General features: G+C 43.6%; 1 protein-coding gene across 8 annotated transcripts in view; it reads right to left on the bottom strand.

The window, feature by feature from the left end:
• Positions 1-280: 280 nt before the first annotated feature.
• CELF2 (CUGBP Elav-like family member 2) overlaps positions 281-27015 on the bottom strand; it is a 508100-nt gene continuing 481365 nt past the window's right edge. For 3 of the 8 annotated variants that reach the window (XM_057731022.1, XM_057731025.1, XM_057731027.1), the window contains 5 exons: positions 20946-21077; positions 19695-19799; positions 15113-15292; positions 10271-10414; positions 6822-7178 (listed from right to left, as the gene is read on the bottom strand). In XM_057731022.1, the coding sequence (XP_057587005.1) occupies positions 7051-7178; positions 10271-10414; positions 15113-15292; positions 19695-19799; positions 20946-21077 (689 nt within the window). In that variant the 3' untranslated portion in view covers positions 6822-7050. Of the gene's footprint in view, positions 5672-6821; positions 7179-10270; positions 10415-15112; positions 15293-19694; positions 19800-20945; positions 21078-27015 lie in introns of those variants that run through there. The other 5 variants (XM_057731026.1, XM_057731029.1, XM_057731028.1 and 2 more) reach the window with 3 other exon arrangements.

Below are 27015 nucleotides of genomic sequence, written 5' to 3'. Positions count from 1 at the left end.
TTAGGCAGGGACCCACTTTACAGTTATAAGTGCTTAAGGGAACTAGCATTTTTGTCCCCTTCTTTGGAGAAGTATTGTTTTTGTTGTTCTTCCAAAACAACAGAAAAATCTGGCTTTGTCTTTCCCTTCTTTTACTTAACATGAGTATTTTGCGTTGTGTCAAATGGTGGAGCTATATACTTATATGACTTAAATATTTAAAAAGTAAACACTTGCATCTTGGAAAGAATCGATCGCCCTCTTTACCCACTTCTCCCCTCCCTCCCACCCTCCACACCTCCCCAAAAATAACATACAAGAAAGAAAAATAACACCCTTAGTTGTCTTTTCCCACTAATGTAAGCAGTGGGTGTTCAGAGGCAAACTGATGAAGGCTCTGATGAAATTGAAAGCAGAAGTACTGGCAGGAAGTCAGCTCCCATCTGTGCGGGTTTGGAGCTGGTGGAAGTTACTTCAGTGAGGTGTTCGGCCTATGGGGGAAAGAGCCTCCTTCCCTCCACCTCACCCTGCCCCTCTGTTGTTGAGCCGACTAGAAAAGACAGTCTAGGAGTCAGAGGGGCTGCCGAAACCGGAGGGTGAGGGGCCTGAGCACCTGCAGGAAAAATCTCATTGGCAGCCAGAGGAAGGCTGCCGGTGCTGGGTGGCCTGAGTCGGACAGAGCTTGGGCATCTGAAGAGTTGGAGGGAGAGATCAGACAGGGAGAGACGTCAATGGGATCTTGTAAGAGCACTTGGAGAGCAGTCAGATTCCTGAGCAGAAGAGATGGGCAGAAGAGGGAGGAGGGCCTGTGGCTTCAGCTTGCCAGGGCATGAAAGGAATGGTTTCTTCTCTAGTTCCTCTTTTTACTAACTGGGGTTGGGGCGATCGTGGGGGATAAGGCCTTTTACAAAATATACACTCATTCAGGAGGGAGTGTGTGGACGCATGTGGCATTCTTGGCTTTCATTTGGAAATGGATGGTATGTTATGAAGACTTGGGCATGAGAAACTTTACCTCTCCCCCCTCCCATCCCACCAGACTGAGTAGAGCTTCCATTTGAGCCCTTGCAAGTACTTCTTTTCTCTTCCTTAGTTTTAATAATTAAAGCTGCTCCTGGATTCAGTTAGCTCTTAAAAATAAATAATTTAAATTACTTTTCTATACATATCTGTTGATTGATGGCAATGCATAGATTTAAGTTTAACGTCTTTCACATCTACTGACCAGGTAAGTAAGTTCATTTTTTCTTCCCTTGAGAGCTCACCTCGTTCAAAAAATGTGTGACTGGTTTTTGAGAAGAGTCTGACAGTAATGATAGGCCTTTGGACTCATGGCTAGATAGAAGAAACGCCAGCTCTGCTGCTTCTCTTCTGAAGTTTCTTAAGGTGATGCAGCAAAGCAGAGCCATTTGTACTGAGTGTTAAGAACTGCATACACATACCCCAGAGAAGGGGAGAGAGGGGAAGAGAAGAGAGAAAGTGAAAAGGTACCAGTGTGGTCAAACTACCGGACAAAGTCTTGGCAAATCCAACTCTGTAGACAGTTGTGTGGGTGGACCATAGAAGTAAGTATAAATCTTGGAAGCAGTGGTTAAAGTAGGCTAAAAGAGCAGTGGCTGTACATAAATCACAGGTGGCTGGTATGTCGTTTCCCCCCTTCCCCGAATCAGATATTCACTTAGGTGGAATCGACTGTATCTTTTTACACAACATATAGAAAAAAACAGATACGTGAAACAGTGAGGTGTGTAGATGCATCACCAACATATAATGACCACCAACAACACAACACTCAGAGAGAGAAACAAGTATTAGGAAAATGGTTTAATATTGGAGACAGAAGCAAAAAACTGCATCACACAATAACATACGTTACAAAAATAAGTTTGACTGTTTCAACTACACGGTTATGTTCACAATGAGGACAGAAGAATCAGAAAAAACTTTGATCTAAACAGCAAAAAAGCAAACCCCTAAAGTTTTAACTAATACATTTATCCACTTAAAGTGACTGAGTACTTCTAAGTCTAATTACCTTATTGTGTAACTGCACAATACAGAATAAAAAGTGAAACTTACCGCTGTATTTTAAGACAAAAGTCTAAGGCTAGATATAAGCAAAGGGAAAAAGAAATCAAGCCAAAGTTTTTAATTCTCAAAAGAAAAGCAACTTTCTTTCTATCAACCAGAAATCAAACTTGAAATCAGTCATTGTCAGGGGGCCCACTAGAGTAAGCCACAAAAATTTCCATTTTTTTTTTAATCTCCAGTATAAAAAGTTCCACTGGTACAAAATGCATAAGTACAATCAGTTGTAGAAATAGGAAAGCCTGCGTATTTTTTTTTTTTTTTGGCTCAAATTCCATCAAACAACAAAATCCAAATGCATCAATAAAACAGAAACAATACTCAAATGGTCTTACAGTTTTCCACTAGGTTGCATTAACTTTGGCTTTTCTCAGACAGTATTTAAAAACTATTTTGTAATTCTAAACAAAATGATATTATTAATCTACAAACAACAATTCTCACAGCACAAAAAAACACAAATACATTTTTTTGTATGACATTATTCAAAAAGGTAATGAAACTACAGGTTTTTTTTTTTTAATTTTATTTCTTGTTAATTAGCACTTAAGATAATAAAAACAGAAACAGTAAAATGAGTCCAGAGTAGCACAAGCCAAAGAACTATAACCCCTATGGTGAAAGAAAGATGAACTTGTTACACCTTTGAGGACTGCCATTTGATCGCAATTCTCTAATTTAGTTTAAAAATGACTATGCTCTACACTTGATTTTTAAAAAAAGCAGTTTCCCTGTGTGTTTTTTCTTCTGGCACAGGCCCTTCACACCCTTGCAGCTTTTTCCTTTTGGTATTAAAAGAGAAAGTGAAGAAAAAGACAACTTGTCTTTGAGGAGGGTTATCTTTTTAGTAATGAAACATACCCCCCAAAAAAAAAGACTTTTCTCCCCAACAGTGCTGTCTTGGTTGCCTGTAGCATAAACACTCAGCTCTAGGTGCCCAGCCTGAGCCCCTTGTCAAGTGCACTCCGCTCCTCGGGGGGAGACGCAGGCCGCGAGAGGAGGGCACCGGGGCTCTTCTGGCTTCAGTGAAGAAACGGGGAAAAAGTGGTTTTAGATTTATGTATAATTGATAAGAGGTTCTGAATGAGACAGTCTAGGAAATTCAAATGGTGTTGTTGCCTTGTGTTCCTACGGATGTATCGGTGTACCACCGTATTGTCTGTACGAGAGAGACATGTGCGATAACTTTTGTTACTCAGCTGCTTGCTGCAGGAAGTACAAAATAGCCCTCGAAGGATGAAGGAAGGCCCCAGCAGTAGTAAACACGTGTGAGGATAATACAGATCATTTCATTGTAAGTGCGTGTGCTATAAGAAGGAAACTTTTTTTTTTTTTTTTTTGCATCTTTAGAGGCTAGTCCTTTCCATCCCAGGGCTATCACATCCACACACACATTAAACCAAACAGGATAGCAAGAGTTCGAAGAGGAGGAAGGAAGTGGAGCCAGCAGTTTCTGAGCTCTGTTAGAGAGACAAGCTTACCAGAAAGGCGGGAGCTGGTGTTGGGGCTGTGGGGATGACTTTGGGGGTTTGTCAGGACAGCAGGAGACCTGTTCACATGAAGTGGAGTCAAAGAAACATGGCACTTTAGAAGGTGGCAGCAGGAACTGGTGCTAGGTATTTGGTCAGTAACTGATCAAGAACTGAGTTTGCCTTGTATGGTCAGTCCCCTTTTGAATTGAATGCATCTAAAGAAACAAAGGCAGGGAAAGGGCTGTCAACTTCTAACTCCAGACACCTTGCTTATTCAGAGGTATCCACTGGGGTCAGAGAATCCCCAGCACAATGGCTGATAAGAAACATTAATTTGGGAAGATGTAAGAAACAAAAGCAAAAATCCCTCAAGAGACTACCCCATCTTCACAAAGTCGTTTAACTGGAAGGTATACGAAATTATTCTAAACTGAAACATACCGCTAACCTGATCTCAAAAGCATATTGAATTTAAGGTTTATTTAGGTGCTTGACTCTATCTGCTGTTCCCCTCAGACGGTTTATCCAGTAAACACTTTTTAAAGTATGTTTTTTTCCCTTCAGATTTTTCCTTTCTTTTGGATCTCAGGATGAAAAAGTAACAAAGACAGAAACAACTCAAAGATATATGCAGAAAAAAAAAAAAAATCCAAATTAGAAACACCCCAAAACAAATGAAAATAACAGTATAAAAAGTTATCAACATTCCCGATAGCTCTGGGTAGAAAGGGTTAAAAGTTCAAAACTTTCTCACCTTAGAGGTTTCCATATATCATGAAGAAAATACATTGTGAGGTTGCCGTCACAGCATTGATGTGCAGAGTGGTTAAAAAAGTGAGACATGGGCACTTATACAATGTCTTACAAAAAACGTCATAGAGAAATAACAAACAATAACAATTTCAGGCAACAAGACCACAGGATAGCAAGTTAACAAACTTTTTAACCTCTTTTTTTTGTTGTTTTTTGTTTTTTAAATATTAGGGATTTATACAAAACACATAATAAAATACCCATGTTATCAAATTACTTCTCACAAGAAACACACTGAAGCTCTAGGAAGGAAGTACCTTTGGAATTTGGCACTATATATTTTCACTTTTTTTCTTTAAAAGAAAAAAAAAAATCACATTTTGCTGAACACAAACACATCTAAATAGTCCACAATAAAAAAAAAAAATGACATCAATGCTTTACAAGCCAACACAAAACTTATTCTGGAATAGGTTTTTTTCCCTCACATGAAATTTTTTTTTAAGCAAACTTTTTTTTTGAAATTGTTTTTTGTTTTAAGTAAACCAATTCTAAACTTGTCTTATCAACAAAGAACATTAAGACCGTAAGACTCATGATGAAACCACAACTTAATTCACAGAAGCACCAACGTAACACAGTTTACAGTAACCTTTCTCCTGTACATTGAAACAGTATAAAATATAGGTAATTTCATGTGCATTAAACCATGGATTGTCTAACTGTGAGTCAGTTCAGCAAAAGGTGACACAAATAGGTAGCATTTGCCCCAAAACAGGGTAAATATTTTTCTTATACTAATCTACAAAAAGTGGTTCTATATATATATCTTAATGAGAAAGTGAGCCACCTAAAATGGCCTTATCAAAAAACTTTACACTGCCTGAAAAATGTAAAAACTATTACAGACCTCTAGAGACTTAAAATCAGACAGTTTTTTTCTCAAACTGTTTTTGGAAGTAGTCTGTTAGAAACCAACATTCTGTGTCCCTGGACACATATTGCTATTGTTACCAGTGACCGGGAAGAATGCCAATCCCTGTATAATACTTTCAAGTCTGTTTTATGAAAAGAAAAAAACAAAAAACAAAAAAACATTTTTGCCACAGGTTTTTTTTTCTATAATTGATTTGTCTAATAATAAATTTCAGTCTTGCATGAATGCAGCAATGTTTTTCACATTGACTTCCCAGAATTCATAGCTAGATGAGGTCACATGCAAATTTCAAAGGTCAAACTAGATCAAAGGTCAGTAGGAGAACCAAATATGATGTGAGGTCAGAAAGACATCAGAAACAATGACGGGACGATGAAACTTTTTTTTTGAGACGCCACAGGGACATGCTAGGCAAACGGTGAACTAACGGGCATGAAGATGTCTAGGGAGAAAACAGGGAGAGTAAAAAGTTACACAGAATCTACGCAGCAGCAACAAAATCACTCTTCAGGGTGCAGGAGGAAAACTAATGCAAATCTTAGGTCTTTAGGGAAGTCTACGAGCCATCCAGGTAATTTGCATTTCTTACACTCTTTATCCACAGCACAATGGAACCCAAGAGAATCCATCCTGAGAGGGTGAGGGGATGGATTCTGGGTATTTTGGAGTGAGGGGCTGGCAACGGATGGGGGAGAGGGTCCAGTTTCAACGAATGTAACAGATGGGGAAAGTCAGACGACTGAACTGTAAACTAGATAATGGCAGTTACAAACAAAATCATCAGACAGATACAGACACCGAGAGGATAAAGCATGAACTTCAGGCCTAGGGTTCAACGGTGAAAAAAAGCCCATTCCTAGAACGATTCCTCTAGAGACTACTTCAAAAGGATCTAGCTAGCACAGAGAACTGCTCTTCAGGTACCCAATAAGTTAACAATAGGCAATAAATAACTTCCATTATTTCTGAGGCAGTAAAAATTTTGTACAAAAATAGAAATGCTTTTTTTACAAATAAAATTTACAGGCCTGTGGCTTTCTTTTTTATTTATGTATTATTTATGTATTATTTATTTATTATTAAATTTATCTTTCAAGAAACATCAAGTATTTTCACTCATTTTTAATTTTTAAACCCTGTAGCTTTAAGAAACAGATCTCTAAATCTTTTTTTACATTAATCCTTTCTAAAAACTAAAATAAAACAATAACAAAATAGACAACCAGTGTAATAATCTGACCAATAAATGTCACGTTTCTTTGAACCCTAAAATAAAATCCTACTTGTTAAAACAAACCGAATGTAGTGGAAAGACATTTTATGTTGTTTGTAAGTGCTTCTCCTGGCTTTTCTCTAGGCCACCGCCTTACCCTCTATAAACAGCTGGCCGCCCCCTGCGGGGTGGGCGCAGGCAGTGCTCTGGGGCACGGGGGGTCTCAGAATTGCACGTTAGCCTTTGTTTGCCTTTTAAATTCTCAAGATGTCATTTATTGTGTATGTGTTTTGCTTTAAAAAAGCCAAAAAAAAAAAAAAACCCAAAACAAAAAAGGTAAAAGGAGATTCAAATTGCAAAACAAAGGAGAATACAGTGGCACAAGTGGAGGAGGAGTTGACTCGATAGAAACAAGGTAGCCGAGTTTAATATGGCGAGCTGGGTGGGGGGCGGGAGGGGGAATGGAGGCCTTATTGTAAAAATAACCGTCTCTCTTGGTAAAAGTTGGCAATGTGGTCCTCCTCTGCCTTTCCTGTTGAGCCCAGGCTGGCTCGTGGGACTTACCCTAAGAAAGCTAAAATAAGAGCAGGGAGCCTCTGGGGTTAGGATCAGTAAGGTTTGCTGTCGTTTTTGGAGCGCTTCAGCTGGACCTTCAAGCGTTTCATGCCAATCTGAAAGCCATTCATAGCCTGGATAGCAGCTTGCGCAGACACGGGATTGTCGTAGCTAACAAAACCTGGAAGACACGAGGGGAAAGAGGGCGGGAATCAAGATGGAGTGGCAGGGCGGAGGCGGTAAGTGACTTGGGCCCAGCCTGAGGTCTCAGTCAGCTCTGCTCAGTTCAGAGTACAGCTCATGTCTTAAAGGCAACATTAGAAACATCCGCTGAGAAGCTGGCTGGCCTGGTAACTTGCTATCATGAGAACAAAACCCCTCCACAGAAAGCTAAAATCTCAAACAACATTGTCTGAGTCAGTTTAGCCTGTTTACAGATTAAGTCAAATCTGTTTGTGTTTAAAGTCCCTCAGAATCTCTCTGAAAAAGCCTCCAGTACATCAGGAAGTGCTGCTCTTACAAGCAGTGGTATAAATATTCTAGGTTTCCAAGGGCCCCCAGAGGCTCACATGCCCCAACCAGGTGAGGTTTAGAGGCAGGATAATTAAGGAAAGGGCTGCATAACCAGTGTGCTGCCAAAGCCCCTGACTGTCTTCATCCCGATTCTTCATGTATACAGGACAGGGGCAGTTCGTGAAAACTCTAAGAGTCATTTGTACCTGATTTTTACCACTTGGAGCTATTACTGAGAGGACCCTACGGGCCCAGGGGAAATGCTGGGCCATTCTCCTTATCTTCAACTTCCATTTTCAAAGCTCCACTGAATTCAGCAGAATGGAAATTGCTACCTTGTATCCCCAAGTGTCTCCGAGAATAAACAGTCTAAACAGCTCAGGGATTCACAGCCATCCGCGCTCTTCCTCTGTACCAACACTCAGAGGCTTCTGTAGACCACCCAGGCTCTGCCAGGACCCAGAAACAGAATTCTGACCACATAGTTTGTTTCAGCACTGGGGCAGAGGCTACACGGAAAGGTTTCTTTAGTCAATACCAGCGCAAAAGTGTTGTCCCTGCTTACTTCTGCCATTGAAAGGAAGTTATACTGATTGGATTTCAGCTCTGACCACTGGCTGTTCAGAAGGTTTTATACCAAGCTTCTCCATCTATCTTCTCCATCTACCTACTATTTAAGTATAAAGCTAAGGAGAACATTCCTTTACAAATTAGAGGAAGAAAGGGCCGTAAATATACCTTTAGCAGAGTTCTCAGCTGATAAAGAGAGGCATACAAGGCAGAATAGCTTCACGTAGGGTGGCTGGATGCAAAACGGCGGTTAAATTTAAATTCCCAATAAATGTGACCTTGAATCTAAGATTTTTGCTGATTTTCTCCTTTTCTTCTAAGTCTTTATGTAGAAGTAGCAAGATGATTAAAGAATACAAATGGGTCAAGGGCGAAATGGATAACGAAACCTGGCCAAGAGCTTAGGATGAAGAATGGGATACCACCTTATGACGAGCAAACACGGGACCCAAAGAAGTCAGGCTGTCTCACCGAGACACCTAAGTATGGGATGCTGCAGCTTCTGATCAGAAACCGGAAACACAGTGCATGTTGCTGAGTGCAGCTGTCTGCGTTATTATGCACACAGTGGTTAAGTAGTCTGTGCGCTGATGTCGTCTCTTTTCAAGACAGTAAATATTTTCTCAAAACCAAACTATGAAGTACAATCCGTTTCCAATCGCCAAATAAGCCCAGGACATTGTTTAGCAATGAGGACTATAAATGTCTGTCTCGAAGCCTTGTACAGGGACGCTCCCAATGGTGAGCTCCTACTGAAACATGCACACACCCTATATAACAACGTACTTTCCATTTCACTCTCGCATGAACCATTACAAGGACGTTTATATACTTGTAGTGGGTTCAGCCTAACAGCCTTTCCACTTGGATAAAAACAGTGACTTTAAATGGTTGACACACTAATTCCCCTAACAACAGAGGCTTCAGACCTTCCTGGGTGACAGCACAGAAATTACAAGGATGTAATGATAACGGTGTTTTAGAAGCCGAAGCATTCTCTTTAGATTGGCTGCCCCATTACCCGTCAGCCAAATACCAAATCTGAGTTTCTGCCTACTTGAGAACCACCCCCACCTTTGATGTTTTCCTTTATACCATACACTTCTATTCGTTTTCCTCCGGCCCATGTCTGTTCTACTTTATTGTGTTGTGCTCCTGTTAGGACCTATGACCAATGTGAATCATTAAATCAGAGGGGTGATTACAGCAAATATCGCATCTCAATCTGGGCCAGAACCTGCCAGATGAGTAATGTATACTCGGAACATTCTCGCCTCTAAACCACTTTGGGGAACACAAGGGTTCAAAAAATAAAACAAGAACTAGACCAGACTTAATGAATGCTCTCCTCCTCTGGAAAACATTAGGGCATGCAGTGAGTCTGCCTCACTCTCTCAGGGAGCAGAAATCACCCCAGGGAGGCAGAGTCCAGGCTGCTTGAGGAAGGAGGCTATGGCAGCTCGGGCCACCGAGGAGCTGGGATGTCCCATGTTCTGAGAACACCTGCATCTCCTGTGCACTCCACCCACTCAGCCACTGCAGAACCCAGCACCGCAGCGCTGCATGTCATCGGGAGCTAAACCAGCCACCGTCGCTGTGCTTGTGGAGCTCCAATGTGGGGGGGGGGCGGGGGTGGCCTGGGCACACCCCTGCTGTGAAGGTGTGTGCATTGATTGTTTCATGCACACCCAGATGCTGAACAATAAGCCCCCAACACAATGTGCTTCCCACACCCGCAGGGTCTGAGTCCTACTGGACCTGGAAGGGTATGGAGTTTGCGGCAAAGCGTCTGCAGTGCCATTCTGTATCAGGACAGCCTCAACTATGCTACATCCTGTAAACTATTTCTATCTGGTGAAGCTGGTGGTTCAAACTGTGGGACCTGAAATAACCACTGTTGCTCTACAGTGAAAGATGATTGGTTATAGGTAGTAAGATCCTTGCCTAGCACAGTATAGAGCATTACCTACCGTTTGGGCATTTAATCTCCCAGGGCTTTCCTTTTTACACAGCCCCACTCTCTCTTTGATGACTGTGCCCAGTCTGCTCACATGGATGCAGACAACCTGGAACCACCACACACACTGAAGGCCCTCTCCTGGCATCTAAAATACTGGCCACTGCATTTTCTTTCCCGCGACTCCTTACTGGGAATGCACTGTAACATTCTAGCTGGGTTCTTTTGCATACCAAAGCACTTGCTCAGGTTGGTCTGTTTGTCAATGAAGACTTTAGCAGAGATAACATTTCCAAAAGGCATGAACATCTGCAGGATGTCCTGGTCTCCAAACTCCTGTGGAAGGTGGTAAATAAAGAGGTTTGCCCCCTCTGGACCTAAAGAGGAAAAAAGAAAAAATCTGAGTAAGGTATTCTTCACTTCTTGGTTCCTAAAGCCTCTTCTTAGGAACGTTTTCACAACAGATCCGCTAAGCATGTGGCTTTCTCTCATACTGAGAGAGAATGAGAGAGGTGGGTACGTGTCCAGTGCTGGTATGCCTCCCAGGACAGGAGTCATCCTTCACATTTTCCTGACTCCCAAAGAGACACTGCTTACGAGTCGCTTCCTTCTCATCTAGTCAGTGGGTCACATTTGCTTACTGCGCGTGGGCACACATTTTCAGTCTTGCTAGGCGTGAAGGTGACAGTCGTGGGGTGGTGGTGGAGGAGAATGCAGGCATGGGTTTTTCCCGGGTGGCCGTGTTTTGCAGTGTGTAGTATATCCTGTCTCTCGGAGAGAGTGTCCTGTGTATTCTAAGCAAATTGCAGCAATTTAGAAATAATGGCTATGGCAGTAATGCTGCTTGGATTTCTCAATCATTTACCTAATTATCCATCCAGTTTTGATTTGGCAAATCTCTTAACACAGTCTAATAACCATCTTTATTAGAAATGACTGGCAACGAGTCAAGGCAGGGAAAAATAGGTGCTAGAGTTTCACAACTGTGATGGGGATTATACCACTGGGAGTTAGCCTTGCACATTGAATGCAGGAGGTGCACAAGCTGGTCAAAGACTAAGCTAAGCCCGGCTCTTCACTCTTAACCATCACTTCCAGAAACACAAGGACCAAGGGTAGAACAGGGGCGATCTTAGCTATACCAGAGAAGTAAGCTCTCTTAAGTTCCTTCCATTTCATTCTCCCATCTCTCTAGCCACCTGCACAAGAACTACCCGCAGCTTAAAGGGAGCAAAAAGGAGGGAATCTCAGTGACCTGAGGGCAGGCAATCACCTTCTAATATGTCACGGACGAGAATGCTTTCTGGGTCAGAGGGTGCTTGGGGAAGTTGCAGATTCTTCCCCAGATGGTCCTGGGGAGGCCCCAGGGCTGGATGCTTCTAGGATGTTCTGGGCTTGGTGTCTGATAGGGAAGAGAGCTCATAAAACTCATTAAGTAGCCAAGCAGCTGCTTCCTGGGACCTTAGCTGACTTTCACAGGAGGGGAACCAGGACTGCCTGCACCACTGGGAAGCCCAGGAGACAAGGGCTGCAACTACTGAAGCCCACAGGCCTAGAGCCTGTGCTCTGCAACAAGAGAAGCCACGGCAATGAGGAGCCCGCGCACCACAACGAAGAGTAGCCCCCACTCACTGCAACTAAAGAAAGCCCGTGGATAGCAAAAAAGACCCAACACAGCCAATAAAATAAAAGTAAAAAAAAAAAAAAAATTAAAGGGAAAAAATCTTTGCAAAGAGAAGTCAAACTGTTTCTTTCCACACACACACACATACACAATCAAAAGAGAAAAAAGTATTGTAATGAATGGGACTTTTCATAAGGCAATATTTTTGAGGCAAATTTCTGAAGCCACAGAGATGAACCGTTTCTTTCTTATTTAAGTGCTAATATGGCCACTTAAGTTTTGTGTATCACTTCCAATTTCCAGTGAGATAGCCACATTCCAGTGCAAGAGACGCAGTCTGTATTTAAAGGGACACAGTTACAGGGTTTAGGTACCCAAATGTTTCCTGGTTTAAAAAAAACCCAATTCTTGGGACTTCCTGGTGGCAAATGGACGAGATGCTGAGCTCCCAACGCAGGGGGTCCAGGTTCGATCCCTGGTCAGGGAACTGGATCCCACATGCATGCTGCAACTGAGAGTTCGCATGCCACAACTAAGGAGCCTGCCTACTGCAACTAAGACCTGGTGCAACAAAATAAATAAATATTAAAAAAGATAATAAAAGAAATGCTAAATCAAGAAAACTCTTAAGTCAAAACTTAATATGAATAGATGCAAAACCAAAACATGAGCTGGGTGTGTGTGCACTGCAGTATGCATATCAGCGGAGCTGGCACCGTCCAGACTGCATGTGCCTTCTAAACAGAAGATACAAGTGCACGATGAGAACTAATGCAACCCGATTTAAACTGTGAAGTCATCGCACCTCCTGAAGCCTGGGGAGAAAATGCAATTTTAATGCACTATGACAGATTACTGGCTATTCCTGGATTCCTGGCCTTCTCCAATGCAGTGCATTCTGAAAGTATCCAGGCCAGAGAGGGGACCAAGAAAATAGGGAGACGGTAAACCCAAGGAGGCTCTGTCTTTTTCTTCATCACCAAGAAATACTTGGATTTTGCAAACTTCCGAAGTCGTTAGCACTGCAGTCAGCAAAGGTGACTTGCTGTGGGAAACCTCTTAGTATTCAGTGAAGGCAGCTACTGCCATAGATACCAAGGTAAGGAAACAGTTCTTAGAGGGTTCAACCCATGTATCTTCCTTCCGTTTCCCTTCAGTGAAAACCTGCCGAGCAACCATGCATTCCTTGGACCTCTTGTACACGTGACTAACTTGCTAGAGCTTGCTGTGTTGTATCACTGGTCCCAGCTGGCTGGGTGTTCATGTTCCTGTTTCTCATAGGGCCTGAGACGTAGCAGAAAGCACTGGCGGTGTCTGTATCAGACTGTCAGTGTCTTTGTTGGGATCCGGAGGCTCGACCTACCTGTGTGTGTGTGACGTGCCTCCTGCCAACAGAGGGAGATGAGAGGGTGTGAAAGAGGTCAGAGGATATTTAGGGACAGCAGGAAAGGTGGTCAGCTTGCCTGAGTTTAGAGCTGTAGGGATGCCATAATCCTTCAGGAGATTTAGCTGGGGAAAATACTACAACCATTTCTTTACAAGGCCAGGTTCACTTTCCTGTGGGACGATATATACCAGGGTACATGACTAAATACACCAAACTGACAACTCCCATGATTAAAGAACAGAACTATGGAGGAGAAAATCTAAAACTCTGCTTAGTTGTGGAATTCATCATGGGGTTTTTCTTTCCTTCTCAGTATGAGTTCCCTTTTAAATTATGTTTCAGTTAAGCTACTGTTAATATGGTTTAAATTTCTTGAGCACAGTTTAACAAGGTGAGGAGAAGGTGATCAGAAGAGACATATGAGAAGATGGGAGATGATTAAAAAAGACCTGAACAAACCTGAAACACCCCCAACAAAGAATCAAGCACTAACCCATGCTGCTGGAAGCCCACATACCTAAATATAAATAATCTGGAGTGGGCAGTATTTATTTTGAACTATTTTACATTAATCCCAGAGGATTAATTATTGAATAAGCAGTACCTAAAACTCAAGGCATGAAATTTAGGGCAGTGAGCTGGGGTGAAGCAACTTCAGGGCCCAGACTTTCTCCTTAAGCTACAGACTTTGAGTCTGCTGGTGACAGATGTTTTCTCAACAACCCAGGTTATACAGTTTACTGTGAGGCCCTGCTGAGGGATGGAGAAGTGACCAACACTCTCTAAGATGCATGTGGGGAAACTAGCTTTTATGGTCTCTTCTGAGGACACAATTATCTGAGAGGATCCCTCATTTGTCACCATGGTTGTCAGACCTCAGAAAGAGGGACCTCTACACAAGCTCTCCTTTGGGAAGCCAAGGTATTTATGACAGGGGGTCTCCACACGCCCAGGAAAAACACAGTTGTTTGAACAGTTGTGCAAGTTTTAAAAAATCTACAGTAACAGTCACAGCTGAGAGGAAAGAGAAAGTTCAAAGAATGAAACTCAGATTTTTCAGGCATCTTCCATTTTTAACGCTGTTACATATAAACAGAAAAAACCTTAAAAAACCACCCACAAGACCACATGAAGATCTTTAAAGCCGTGTCCCTTTTACAATTCCCAACTTCAAAAGTAAAGCCATTCTACTTCTTACAGGACACCATGTTTAAAGTCTAAGTATTCATACAAAAACTGGGCTGGAACTATGGAGTGAGGATAAAGGAGAAGGGGAAGAAACTTTAAAAACATCTTCAGCTGTACTTCCCTATTCTAACTTCTTTTCTTGTATTCAAAACAAGCCAGAAGGAGAATAAATATCACGGTGCAGATTCTGCTTTAAAAGCAACTTCAATCAAGGAAGAAGGAGACAAAAGGAGGAAAGAAAGAGAGGAGCCCTCTCTGTTAGGGCAGCTCATTAACTGCTTTGTAATTAGCTTTCCTTTATCCTTAGCATTCACTTCCTTATGTTTATTCTGCCTTATTGGCAGAGAAGCAAGGCAATCAATCACTTATTTGCTTCCCCAGAAGACCCCTGATTAAAGCAAGACTGGGTCAGTCCTAAGAGTGGATTTTGTCATTAACCTGGAAACCATCGCCGACTAAGAGGTGAGCTCCACCATCACTGGGGACGTGGACTCCAGGAAAGCTGGGCCGAGCCCACAGGAGGCTGCGTCGACCCACCCCTCCCTCTAACGAGGCGCGTGTGTGGAAGGGGAAGGGGAGGGACGCGCGGCGGCCCTGCTGAGGTGGGAGGGGGCTCCTGGCCGCGTTCTGATGGCGCCAACTCGTCGGCAGCTGCGTGCGGCACGCGGGGGGCGGGGGCCCCGGAGCAGGGAGGCGCACAGTCAGCCAGCAGATAACACGACAGGAAGGAAGACTGACACACAGGGCTGAGGCCTGTCAGATTTCTTTACGAAAAGACAGACAAACCGCTTTCTCTTAGGACACTGGCTCAACGGAAGCTTCTGTGAGCTGGGCTCTGGGGGGCGATGGGCGCCCCGGGGCCGGCCCGGCACGTACCTTCCTTCTGGCTGCCGGCTGCGCTCTGCTGCTGCAGCAGGCTCTGGCTGTACAGCGTGGGCAGCGCCGCGGCCGCGTACTGCTGGATCCCTGAGTAGGCCTGGGTGAGGGCGTCCATGGTGCCCGCCGTGCCATTCGTCAAGCCCGTGGCGCCAAGTCCTCCGTTCAGAGCCGCCATACCTGAGAGCATTTGAGCAACTTTACAAAAAACCCAACAATAGAGAAGAGAAACAGCACTTTTCATTAGTGCTTTCCAAAGGAAGTCAGAGAATCATTTGACACAAGCACGACAGCAAGTGCATGCAGTGAGCACACCAGTGACACCCGCGCGAACTCAGACAAAACCATGAAGCAACACGTGGTCACGGCAGACACAGACAGCCACCCAGAACCCCTGAGCCATGGGGAACCTCACTCCCTAGGCCCGTGGTTGAATTCCCTGAGGCACGACAGGGAGACAGCACGTCTGAGTTCCATGCAGGGTGCTGCTGGCAAGGACTGGGGTTCTTTTTGCACTAAAAGCCTTCTAAGAGCTTGAAAGCATGTCAAAAAACATCAGTGACAGAGGCCTGTGACCTCTGTACACTTAATTCTATTTACTGGGCTCTTTGAGGAGCCATGGGATGGCCCCAGAGGTCAGGGCAGGGGAAGGACAGGATGATACTCCTCTCCCTGAAGCTATCTCATGAGGAAATGGCCGAGAGAACAAGCTGTACTCAATAAACCAGTGAATCACCAGTTCCACTGACTGGCTTCCTCAACAGCTGAAGGATGCTGTCAGGGAGGAGGACCTGAGGGAGAGCCCCGCTGATGAAGAGTTAGGGTGCAGGAAAAAATGCGGCCTCCCCTCGGGGCAGCTAACTGAAGCTGCTCGTTCAGTATAAAAGGCCAGACACGGGATGGGACTGTTCTCAGCAGCAAATACACACACAGACAGACACACACGCGCACCTGGATGCTAATCCGTGCCCATGGAACTGGGGTTTCTGCCAATCAGAGCACACCATGCCATGCTTTTCAGTCAACTGCAGTGACCCTGTGTCTGCGAGCTGGGTCTTGGCTGTTAACCCATGTGAACTGGATAACGCCCAGCACACTTTTTTGGTTTTTTTCCTTGTCTCCTGGCTGCTCTTTGGCTCTATTATGGTTGCTGTGTCACTTTTTCCCTGAAGCCTAAGTCAAAACAAGCAGTACTTTATAGAGTGTGAACTTTTCTACGAACTCAGGAAATGGGAGAGGGGACATCATAAGTGCCTTGAGTTCCCTTTATGATGAAGACAATGTTTTTCCCTGAGATCTGTTTATGGGAAGAACTTGGTGAGGACATGAATGAAAATCTTGAAGGAATTAGGGCTATTAAGGATGTTAAAATAGCAAAGATGATCAACTGAGAAAAAGCCGTAAGAAGTCTAATGAGAATAGAGGACAACTAAGATAAGGATGCTTATAAATTATACAGAGGAATCAAATATCAGAGTCACCTCAACACTCCCATCCATGCTTCTGCTTGCCGTCCACAGGACATGGGGAGAGGGTGAGGTGTGCCACTTACTCCATCATGCTTCTGTTCTTTGACACCTTCATCTCTTATTAGATTAAAAGGACTACACACAAGACAGGGATCAGAGCATGGCTTAACAGTAGAAGAATCTCACGGGCGCCTCAGGTCCGTTTTCTCCCTGGGGGGCTTGCGGGGACAGAGCTGGCCCTTGGGTGATGTTTGGGGGTGGGGGTGGAGAGTCAAGGAAGGCCTGGGGGCCATGAGCATTGAAAGCCAGCTTCCTGAAAAAGGAAGTGATTTCAAGCAGATCTAGCTGATACCAACTAAGCTCAAAAGGTGGTGGCCAGCAGAGGTCCTGCTGATGCTGCTTGAAGTTTCTCATTATGAAGTCTATTCTGATTTCTTCTGAGGTGTGTGTTTGCCATTGCTAAGGCAGAACAGGTAATTGATTACCCGGTAGAATTTGAAGAACCATCAAAGGAAGATTTCAGCTTTTGTTATTCCTGCCAATGATCTAATGTTATTCTATATTAAATAATCATTATACTGAAGATACCATTTGTCAATTCAGCTGCTGTTATTTGATTCCATCTAAACACTTTAGACAATTGAAACAGGTTTGAAGAAGGTTAGCTGAATAAAATGCTTCCCCTTAAAACAGCAGGGCTTTCTTCGAAAAGGCCAAATGATCATCTCATCCCAGTGTAATCTAGGTTCCCACACATATTATTTGGGTGAGGAAGGCTGGAATAAAAGGACAGGTGTGGCACACCTCAATGAGGGAGGGAAGATCTTTGCAAACAGTCTAGCAATAAACTTAGTGTGCATCCTGACTACCACGGGTTCTAACTTAACCGCTCTCCCAAGTCCCCCCTGATGGAGACCTGAGGAGCTGTGAGTTAACTGAGCAAATATGTGAAAATGACATAGAAGGACCCACCGCTAAGGATGAGTGGCCATCAGGAAGATGGTGCTGAAAAGCAGAGGCAGCGTGCCACAAGCAAACTCCAGTTATCCGCACACCCCTCTGCGAGGTTTACACCAAATAAAGGGCAAAAGTGAGGAATGTAATATATTCTCATACATTTGTGTCAGTTTGCTGGGTAAGTTTTCTTTGGTATAGATGGGATATATCATTGCAAGCTGATCCTGAGGACTTCGGAATGAAACATCTAGAATCAGGTACATGATTATGAATATGTACAATTAGTGGCACTTGTACACATGCCTGTGTTACTATGTGTGTGTGATGTGTGTGCTCGTATATGTATCTAACTACATATATCTATAACTTCACAATGCATATCAAGGGTGACAAGCCACCACAATAATATGCCGAAAGCGTTGCATCTTTTTCTCTTCTTTACATAAAATATTTCCATAAACACTATTCCATAAACAGGCGTTTGTGGCTGGTGATGTTCAGATAATCACACCTTTAAACACTATGTGGTGAGCCACCTGGAAGGATTCTCTCACCTAAACAAGGAAAAATCTATGTCAAGGTTGTCACCTGACATACATTTCAGTACAAAAATCAGATACAGACTCCTCGGTGGATTTACCTGCAAAAAATATTTTCTTCACCTTAGTCCATCTGTGAGTTTATGAAACATGCCTGGAGAACCCTCAACTAATCCAGAAGGGAGGGCTCTGTTCGTGAAACGCCCACACTCCTTCCTTCTGAGCTTGCCGATTTCTGCTTTTAGCTGTAGGGGACTATGCTTTTCTCAGTCCCTCCTTCCATCCATGTGTAAAGGAAGAACAAGGATATCAAGCTCAAACAGTTTAGCTACTTGTCTACTAACCAAAACTTTATTTTGTGGGGAGCTGAGGGGCCCTCTGGCAGGGAAGAGGGTAAAATTTGCACTAAGGTGAGTTTGGGGATTAACTGGATTCCACCTACCTACTTGCTATCTGGCTCCTTAGTCCACAGAAAAGAGTTGGCTCTACTCAGGAAACTGGAAAACTCTCCCTATGGTAGCTAGTAATGGCTCCTGCAGGGGTGGGGTGGGGGTGGGGTGGGAGATGGCAATGATAAGGAAGCTGTGACCAACTCCTTGTCAAGCTGCCTCTGTCCAGGTAACTTTCCTGACTACCTTCTCATCCAGGAGGGCAGGTAGCATCATCATGTCTGTTAGGGAAGAATGGTCTGAAAGAGCACGCTCTGTATTAGGTTTTTTCTTTGTATTTGAGAAAGCAAATCCTACCAAGCCAGTGGTAGGATTGTTAGGTAGCTCTGATAGTAATTCACCCAGTCAGAAGAAATACATTTTTCTTTGTGCATGACCTTTGGTTTAACATTTTCCTAGTTCGTACTGTCTACTGGGGGTTATTTGAAATTAGAAACTGTCTTTATTTCCTATAACTATACGTACTTATAGTAACTCAATGGCAAAGAATTTAGAAAACAAAGCAATTTAAGGCTGTTGATCTTGCCAGAAGCAAAACTGGAATAACACAGACCCCAAACAAAAACCAATCATGGTCTCTCTGCCATTCAACACAGTCCCTCTCCAGTCGCTCATGATAACGATGGGAAAACCCCAGCAAAGGACAACAGGACAGGATGGAGAGAGGCGGGACCACAGCGACAGGACGACACACAGCAGTCATGAGCACGTGCTGAGGAGGACAGCCATTCCCACTGGCCTGTTCCTGTGCAGACCAAGGACAGGCAGGCGATCAAATCAAATTCCTTGTTTTAGGGGAACTAGGTCCTGGGGCAAGAGAATCAGCATGAAGGGATGCGTGCAAACACACGTCTGCAACCGAGGGGAAGGACAAGTGAGTTGGAGCGTCTGCAGAACAAGGTCAGAAACAGGAGTCAAGGCCATGAGGGCTTCTGGCAGCAGGGGAGCTGGAGGCACCTCGCTGGAACAAAACATGCTGCTGTCGTGTGGGCACCACTTCACTCCCTATGTGCTCGCTACTCAACAGCCATTCGGTCTGGAAGGAAAAACTCTTTTCTTCTCTGCTTTTTTTGGCCCTCGGTCAGATAAAACTCAGCCCAAGTTTATGCCTGTTTTCCCCAGAGCATCGGAATAAAAGGATTTAATAAAGCCTGAAAAAATTTCCTACCTCTAAATGTATGATTTATCTTCTTATCTGGATTATAAAAGTCTGTCTTCTTTTGGATAAGTTCTAGATTCTTCTTCTTCTTTACCAAATAAACTGCCAGGTATTCTTTTGGGATTTTAAGATACAGAATTATTGGTGGTTTTTTTTTTTTTTTTTGCTTTTAAAAAAACTACTGCTTGATCACCCTTTAGAAACTGTTCACTTAGTGAATCATGGCTAAGAATAAGGCAGCTTGCCAAGAACCCTTTTCTTAATGCTTAAAATGGGCAGAGGTTGGATTGCCTCATAGGTAATTTAGTCTCCAAGTCAGAATCTCCTTAGGCTGTCACAGACCGGCTGGGTGTGGCTATTCTCAGGCACAGGGTGGGGATGGGGCACAGAGCTGAGGGAAAGGCAAAGGAGGTGTCTCCTCTGTGGACTGAGGACCAGCCCCCCAGGGGAGGAGCTAAGGCTAAGCTTGAGCCTCAAATGTGACTCATCCTCCGGCAGATTACTCCTCCCCCCATAGATCTAAAATGCCAGAAATGGGTAGGCTGTGTAAACAGAACTTAGAGTTCTTTGGTGAGTCTGTATGTCCCAGCGAAGCAATTCTGTCAGCGATTCGCATCACTCTGCTTCAGTCTGCGCTAGTGGAATGGGGCCCTTAGGAGAAGCACTGCTACAGGGTGACCCCTGCGCCTCTGGGGCTTGGTAAAGACTCCAGACAGTACCTCCAGGGGTGGCTCCTCTCCACTCAGCCTTGTTGCCTGCTTTCCAAGGCCTCATTTCTCCTCCTCTACAACTGCCATGAACCTGTGGGTTTTAGAGCTGGAAGGGACCTTTACGATCATCTGATCCAGAACTTTCAATTCCCAGATGGGACCCTGGCAGCCAGAAGGGGGGCAGTGATTGCCCTTAGATTCCTGCAGGTGACGGGGAGCTGGCCCGAGCATCCCTCCTCTCAGAAGAGTGGAAGCAAACCAGAACCGAACCAAACCGAAGCCCTCGAAACCTACAGATAGCTGTCAACCACAGACACCTAAGGCTAAATACGCAGTCCACATGTTAGAAGAGACTTGGGGTGGTGAGGCTGTGGCATCTGGGGGCACAGAGTGAGCGCACATGGCATGTGCCTATTGAAGCATGTGCTCCTGCTCCTCCACCCCAAGTTTTAGTTCTCCCCATGACGTATCCTTTTCAGGTCGTTTCTGGCTGACCGCTGTCTACGGAGAATTTGAGGGAAGGCTGTCCACCAGAGCAGCAAATACTCACTGTTGATGGTACCTGCTAGTGCATTAATGTTATTCAGCCCAACAGTGGCTCCCGCCAGTCCTTGCAGAGTCCCGAGAGAGGTCAGAGAATTCATGGCTGCACCAGCAGTGGAGTTGGGGGTTGAAGCAGCCACTGCAAAACAAAAGGAAGACAGGGAAGCAGAGAAAACACAAGCTGAGTGAACGCCATCTGGCCCGGGAAGTAGTCTGTCCTCATCACAGCACATGGAGCCGGGGAGCGTTCAAGCCTGGGAAGTCTGGGAGCCATGCTTAGGTTTTGGTGTGAATGAAAGGCATGGGTTGTACTCGTGGGCAACTGTGACAGTGAGATCTGGTGAATAAACATCATCACAGCTCTGTTGTGCCAGCCGGTGAACGTGTACCCTGCTGGTTAGTAGGGAGGCCCGTCTTCCCGGGTGCCAGATCCTCCACCAGCCCCACCTTAGGAGCCTCTGAACAAACGACCCGCACAAAAAGGTGGAGGGGTAGGGGAGTAAGACCGCATTTCTTGGCTTTTATATTGTTTGTGCTTCAGACTTGGCATTTTCTCAATGAAGTTTAAAAAAGAAAAAGTCATACATAGTTTGGGTTTGACAGAGACTTCAGGACCCAGGTAGGGGTGCCAATGGAGGGGGAGAGAGATGAGATAACGCTCCTCCCCACCCCCCACCCCTTCAATCACAGCTTTACTGGGATATAATTCGTGTTATAAAGTTTACTCCTTGAAAGTATAAAATTCACTGATTTCGGTATATTCACAGAGTTGTACAACCAGCACCACTAATTTCAGAGCATTCCTATTACCCTGCAAAGGAACCCATCCTCATTAGCACTCATTGTACATCCTCCCCCCTCTCGCTTGACGCTGGCAACCACGGATCTACTTTCTGCCTGTGTGGATGTGCTTCGTCTGGATATTTCATATAAATGGAATCATAAAATATGTCATCTTGTGTGATGGGCATCTTTCACTCAGCAAAATGTTCTCAAGCTTCATCCATGTTGTAGCACGTGTCTGCACTGTATCCCTTTTTATTGCTGAATAATACTCCACTGTATGGAGACACTCCACTCTGCTTATCCATTCACCAGCTGTGGACATTCTGACTGTCTCCAGTTTGGGGCTATTATGAAGAAATGCTGCTGTGAACATCTGTACACGCGTTTCTGGGCAGACATATGTCTTCCGTTCTCTTGAGTATGTACTTAGGAGAGGGACTGCTGTGTCACATGATAAATCTGTGTTTACCATTTTGAGGAAATTCTAAAATGTTCTCCAAAGTGGCTGTCCTCCGTATTCCTCTTACACGTACAACCGCTTCTGTAAATAACATTTCAGTATCTTACATTTGTGTAGCGTGACAGTCTGCTGACTTTTTTCACATATACTATTTCACTTTATCCTGGTGATGGAGGTATAAAAGCCAAGTGAAACTCTGGCCACTGCTAAAAGAAGCACTTGATCCACTTCTAGCTGTAGAATCCCTGTGAGCGTGTGAACTTCCTTTCCATCCAGGATGGCCAGGAACTTCAGTCCACCCTCCTTCAGTGTTCCCGCCCAGCTGAAGCTCGTCCCTGCTCTGCCTTCGGAAACCACACAGTATTGCTTGCAGTGCACCTTGCCTGGGGTTCTTTCTGCATGAGGCCAGATCAAATGCCTGACAAATGAACTCCCTACCTTGTCACATTTCTGCCCCTGTATGGCATTAGCTTCTGACTCCTCAAAATGTGTACATATTTTCTCTTTTTAAAATAAAATTATACATAATCAAGTCAATGTTTCTAGTCTTTTTGTATTATCAGGCTTTTCAAGTAAATACAAATGAGACAATGAAGACAAATTCCCATAAACTCACATCCAGATTCCAGAATATCTGAGAACCACTCTACTTCCAGCTTACCCCTAACATATTTCAGTATGCAACTCTAAAAATTGAGGATGTTTTCTTTTAAAACCCTAAACCACCTTTCTTTTTCCTCTTGAATCAGTTTTATTAGGTTATAGCTTTCTAGGAATCTGTGTATTTAAGTTTTCAAATTTATATTGGTATAAAATTACTCATAATTCCCTCTCAATATTTATTAAAATTTCCCTCTTAAATTTATTAAAATTTAAAAAATCAGGAGCATTTACATTTAAGTCCCATTTCTTTCTCTGCTTGGTCTGTTACTGAGAGAAGCAAGTGAAAAGCCTCCACTATGGTAATACCAGTTACTTCAAGTAAATATGTGAATTTGGGGGAATACATCTTGAAGCCACTTTACATCCACAGATATTTGTAGATCACTGTATCTTGTGTTGAAAAACAACTTTTTGTGGTGATTTCTAGCTATACCTTGACATTTGTTTTGTATGATGTTAAAAAAAAAAGCAGCACCAGCCCCTTTTTTTGTTAATTTGCATGGTATATCTTCTGCCATCTTTTTATTTTTGTCTGTTTGTATTTTGGCTCTATCTCTTATAATCAATACACGAACAGGTTTTCAAAAATAAAATACAGCCTAATAATTTGATAATCTTTTAGCAGAACTATTTAAATTTTGTGCTATACGTCCTGCCTATATTACATTTATTCTCTTCTTTCTTACCTTCCTTTAGGATTAATTGTTGGTTTTTCTCACATTCCATCCCACCCCACCCCACCCCCCACTACTGGAGGCAAAATTTAATATTTCTGTTCTTTTATACATTGCCGTAAAAATTTTAAGTGACAACATAACTTAACAAGGATCAAAGTTAATCATTATCTTCATTCTTTGCCAGAACGTCTGCTAGAATGTTTCTCCATTCGAGTATATGCTTAAGACAATTTCTGGAGATTTTAAGTGGTTGATTTTTTTTATAAATTTCACCAGTTATGGGTGTTTCACTGAGTCCACAGATATCCTCATACTGCCATTCTAGAAGTTCTTCCTGGTGTCACTGAAAATTGTGTGAAAACTCTTCGGGCCTTTATTGCTGGCTCAGGATGGGAACATGCCTTGGGGATAGTTTCTACCCCTTACTCCCTGGCACGACAGTCTGGTAACAGCTATCACATGTCAGCTGAAGTGTATCTTTCCAGGGGGAACAGCGGGGAACTTCTGTTTCTGGCAGTTAGATGGTCTAGGTTACCAGGGAAACTCTCCCACTGAAAAAAACTGAAATGCTTAATAAAGATATTTAAGAAAATATTTTAAGTTGCATCAATAACTGACCACTTAGAAATATTCAGAAATTAATGATGTAAGTGAAAGGTGGAACCCAGAGAAGTAAGTAGAGCATTGAAGGTAGCTTTTGCCTTAATGGCACTTGGTGAACAGGATAAATTTCAGTTTCAGTTCTCAAAGCCTCCTAGGGCATTAGAAATACAAGAAGTCTAGGGCCCACCTGAGGTAAAGCATCTAAGAAGAGACTCCCCCACCAATAAGTCTGGATGCATAAAAGGCTAAACAATCAGTGAACAAGATATACTCCCACTTCAGAAACTATAAGGAAAACTGCCTGTCTGCAAAACTTAGTGCTGAGTATGGTGAGGGGAACTTCCTTCTGATAATATATAATAAACTAGCCCTCATGTAAGTTTGCAAACCAACTTTATCTGACTTGTCAAAACCCCTCAAACCATCAATTTAAAGTGGTCCCTAGAGTGTACTGTCATCCAGCACCTTGCAGAATCAACTGTAAGACAACCTCGAAAGGGCCCATTTTCAACAAAGAATTCTCAGAAATAAGGTTCCAAGATAGTTAAGCTCACAATAAAAAAAAAAAAATCACAAAATACACAAGTAAACCAAGTACCAAGAGTAAGAAGCAGCAGAGACAGAGTTAGAGAGATACCATATTTAGATCCACCAAAACTTCAGATACTGGAATTATTAGCACACAATGGAAAGGAAGTACATTTAACATGTTTTAACAATTTAAAAAGGTAGAAAATTTTAAAAAAAGAAATGGCCAAGCATACTGATAAAATTATTAAATACAAGTCCTAGAAGTGACAAAACATAGTAACCAAAATATAAAATTCAATGAATACACAGGTTTAACAGGATATTCGATACAGTCACAGAATTTGATGAGCTGGAGGACAGATCTGAGGAGATTATACATAACTGAGAAAGAAAAGATAACAGATGAAGGGACACGGAATAGTCTAACATATGTCTAGTTGAAGTTTCTGAAGGAAAAGGCAGGACAGGGAAAACGCAATATGGGAGGAGTTAATGACTGAGAATTTTCCAGAACTGCTAAAAGATCCTTCCCCACCCCCAAATCCACATATTCAGAGATCCCAGTGAATTTCAGTCATGCACAAAAATACATAATTAGATGCACCACAGCAAAAAATGCATAACGCCAAAGAAAAGATTTAAAAAACAACCAGAGAAAAAAAATACCCTCAAAAGACCACAATTAGATCTCAGTACCTGACACCTAAATAGTAAGAATGTAAGCAAGTTAGTAAAAGGTGTTGAGATAAATTAACTGTCAAGTTAGAACATCCAGCAAAAATATATTTCACAAACTAGGACAAAATAAAGAAGTGATGGTCACACAAAAGCTAAGAGACTTTTTCACCATTTAGACCCTCACTAAATGAAGTTCTACTGGATGTACTTCAAACTAAAGGAGAAGGGATCCCAGATGAAAGCAGAAGGAATAATAAGCAAAGGACGTGGTAAATGTGTGGGCAGATGTAAATAAGTGCTATGTAAAACAACAATAAACTGGAACAGAACAGAGAAACCAAGTTAGAGCTAAAGTACACGACAGCGTGAATACACCACCCATGGGTTAGGAGGGAGCCTTTTCTGAGTTAAACTATCGTAAGATCCTTGAAAGAAAAAGAAATTTCTTTTTCAAGAAAACTGACAACCTCAGTAGGAAAAGCAAGAGTTTGTGGCATCTGAGCCACAACCAGCAGGTTGTGCTACCCCTTCTCCTCCCCCAAGCTCAGCGTCGTGGAAGTTACCCCTGGAGGTTGCGGCCAAGAAGATGGGGGCTCTTTTAAGCTCCCAAACTATAGCTATGGTTTCACTTGAGTGTGGTGGACCACCGGCCTTTTGAACCATCCTTCCTCTCTGGCTCTGTCTCACAGAAACTCGACCGCAGGCCAAGAAGTGTGAGTCCTTTCCTCAAACCAGCCGGTCCTCAGAGGGCGGAAGCTCAACCTGAGGCCCAGCACTCTGAGAACACCGGGCCCAATCACCTTCATCCCATCTGGCTCCTGGGGGGAGGTTCTACGCCTGGGGAAGCAGGCGGAGAGGACCAGCTGCTACTGCCCTGAGGCATCGGCTCTCTCGGAGGCCAGGTGTTGCTTGAGGCAAGCGGGTCGCTGTCCCTGCCTTCAGCGCCACAGCAGTGGCACGGAGGGGCCACCCGCCCGCAGAGAGAGGTCACAAGAACAGAGAGCTCCATAACGTCCCCTGAGAAGAATGAATGTATGTGGAACAGAGTGCAGGGAAGTTCAAACCTAAGGCACCATGGAAAACAAGAGATATTCTGGTGGTGGGTCATTAAAACGAGCAAAATGGTAGACAGACCACCTAGAACTTTAACAGAGAAAACCTAAGAAGGCGAGAGATAAGAGGAGTCTTGCTGGGGTCAGAGCAAGCTTCAAGGAATGGCCTTAAAGATGTTCCCTGTGGAGGGGCCCAACTTCAACAGAATCAGACTGTGGGGGCAGTTTATGTCCCAGGGTCAAAAACAATAGATTAAACAGCTAGAGATTAATGGAGGCTTGGTGTGACAGCCACAGAAAGAGAGCAGCCAGAAACTGAACAGGGGGCCAGGCAGAGGCATTCAGAGAGAGCCACCTGGGAGAATTAGGCCCTTTAAAGAAGGAAACATGAGCACGTCACTCACAGCCTGAGGCTGCGTCCTCTAAGGAGGGGCATCTGAAGCGTACTGTAGGGGGAGAAACGTCACCTGCTCAGTCGCCAAGCAAATGCACGAACAGACCAGCAGCCACTGGGCTGGTGGGGGTGGGGGAGGGTGGGGAGGATGGGTGTCCAGAACTGCAGTTACCTAAAACGTCTACTTGTTAACCAAGCGTGAGATGTGCCCGGAAACGAGAAAGTGAGATGCA

This window comes from Hippopotamus amphibius, chromosome 4 (assembly GCF_030028045.1).
Source record: "Hippopotamus amphibius kiboko isolate mHipAmp2 chromosome 4, mHipAmp2.hap2, whole genome shotgun sequence".
In the NCBI taxonomy this organism is placed as follows: domain Eukaryota; kingdom Metazoa; phylum Chordata; class Mammalia; order Artiodactyla; family Hippopotamidae; genus Hippopotamus; species Hippopotamus amphibius.
Note: the sequence above shows the minus strand (reverse complement) of the source record. Positions and strands in the feature narration are given on the sequence as shown.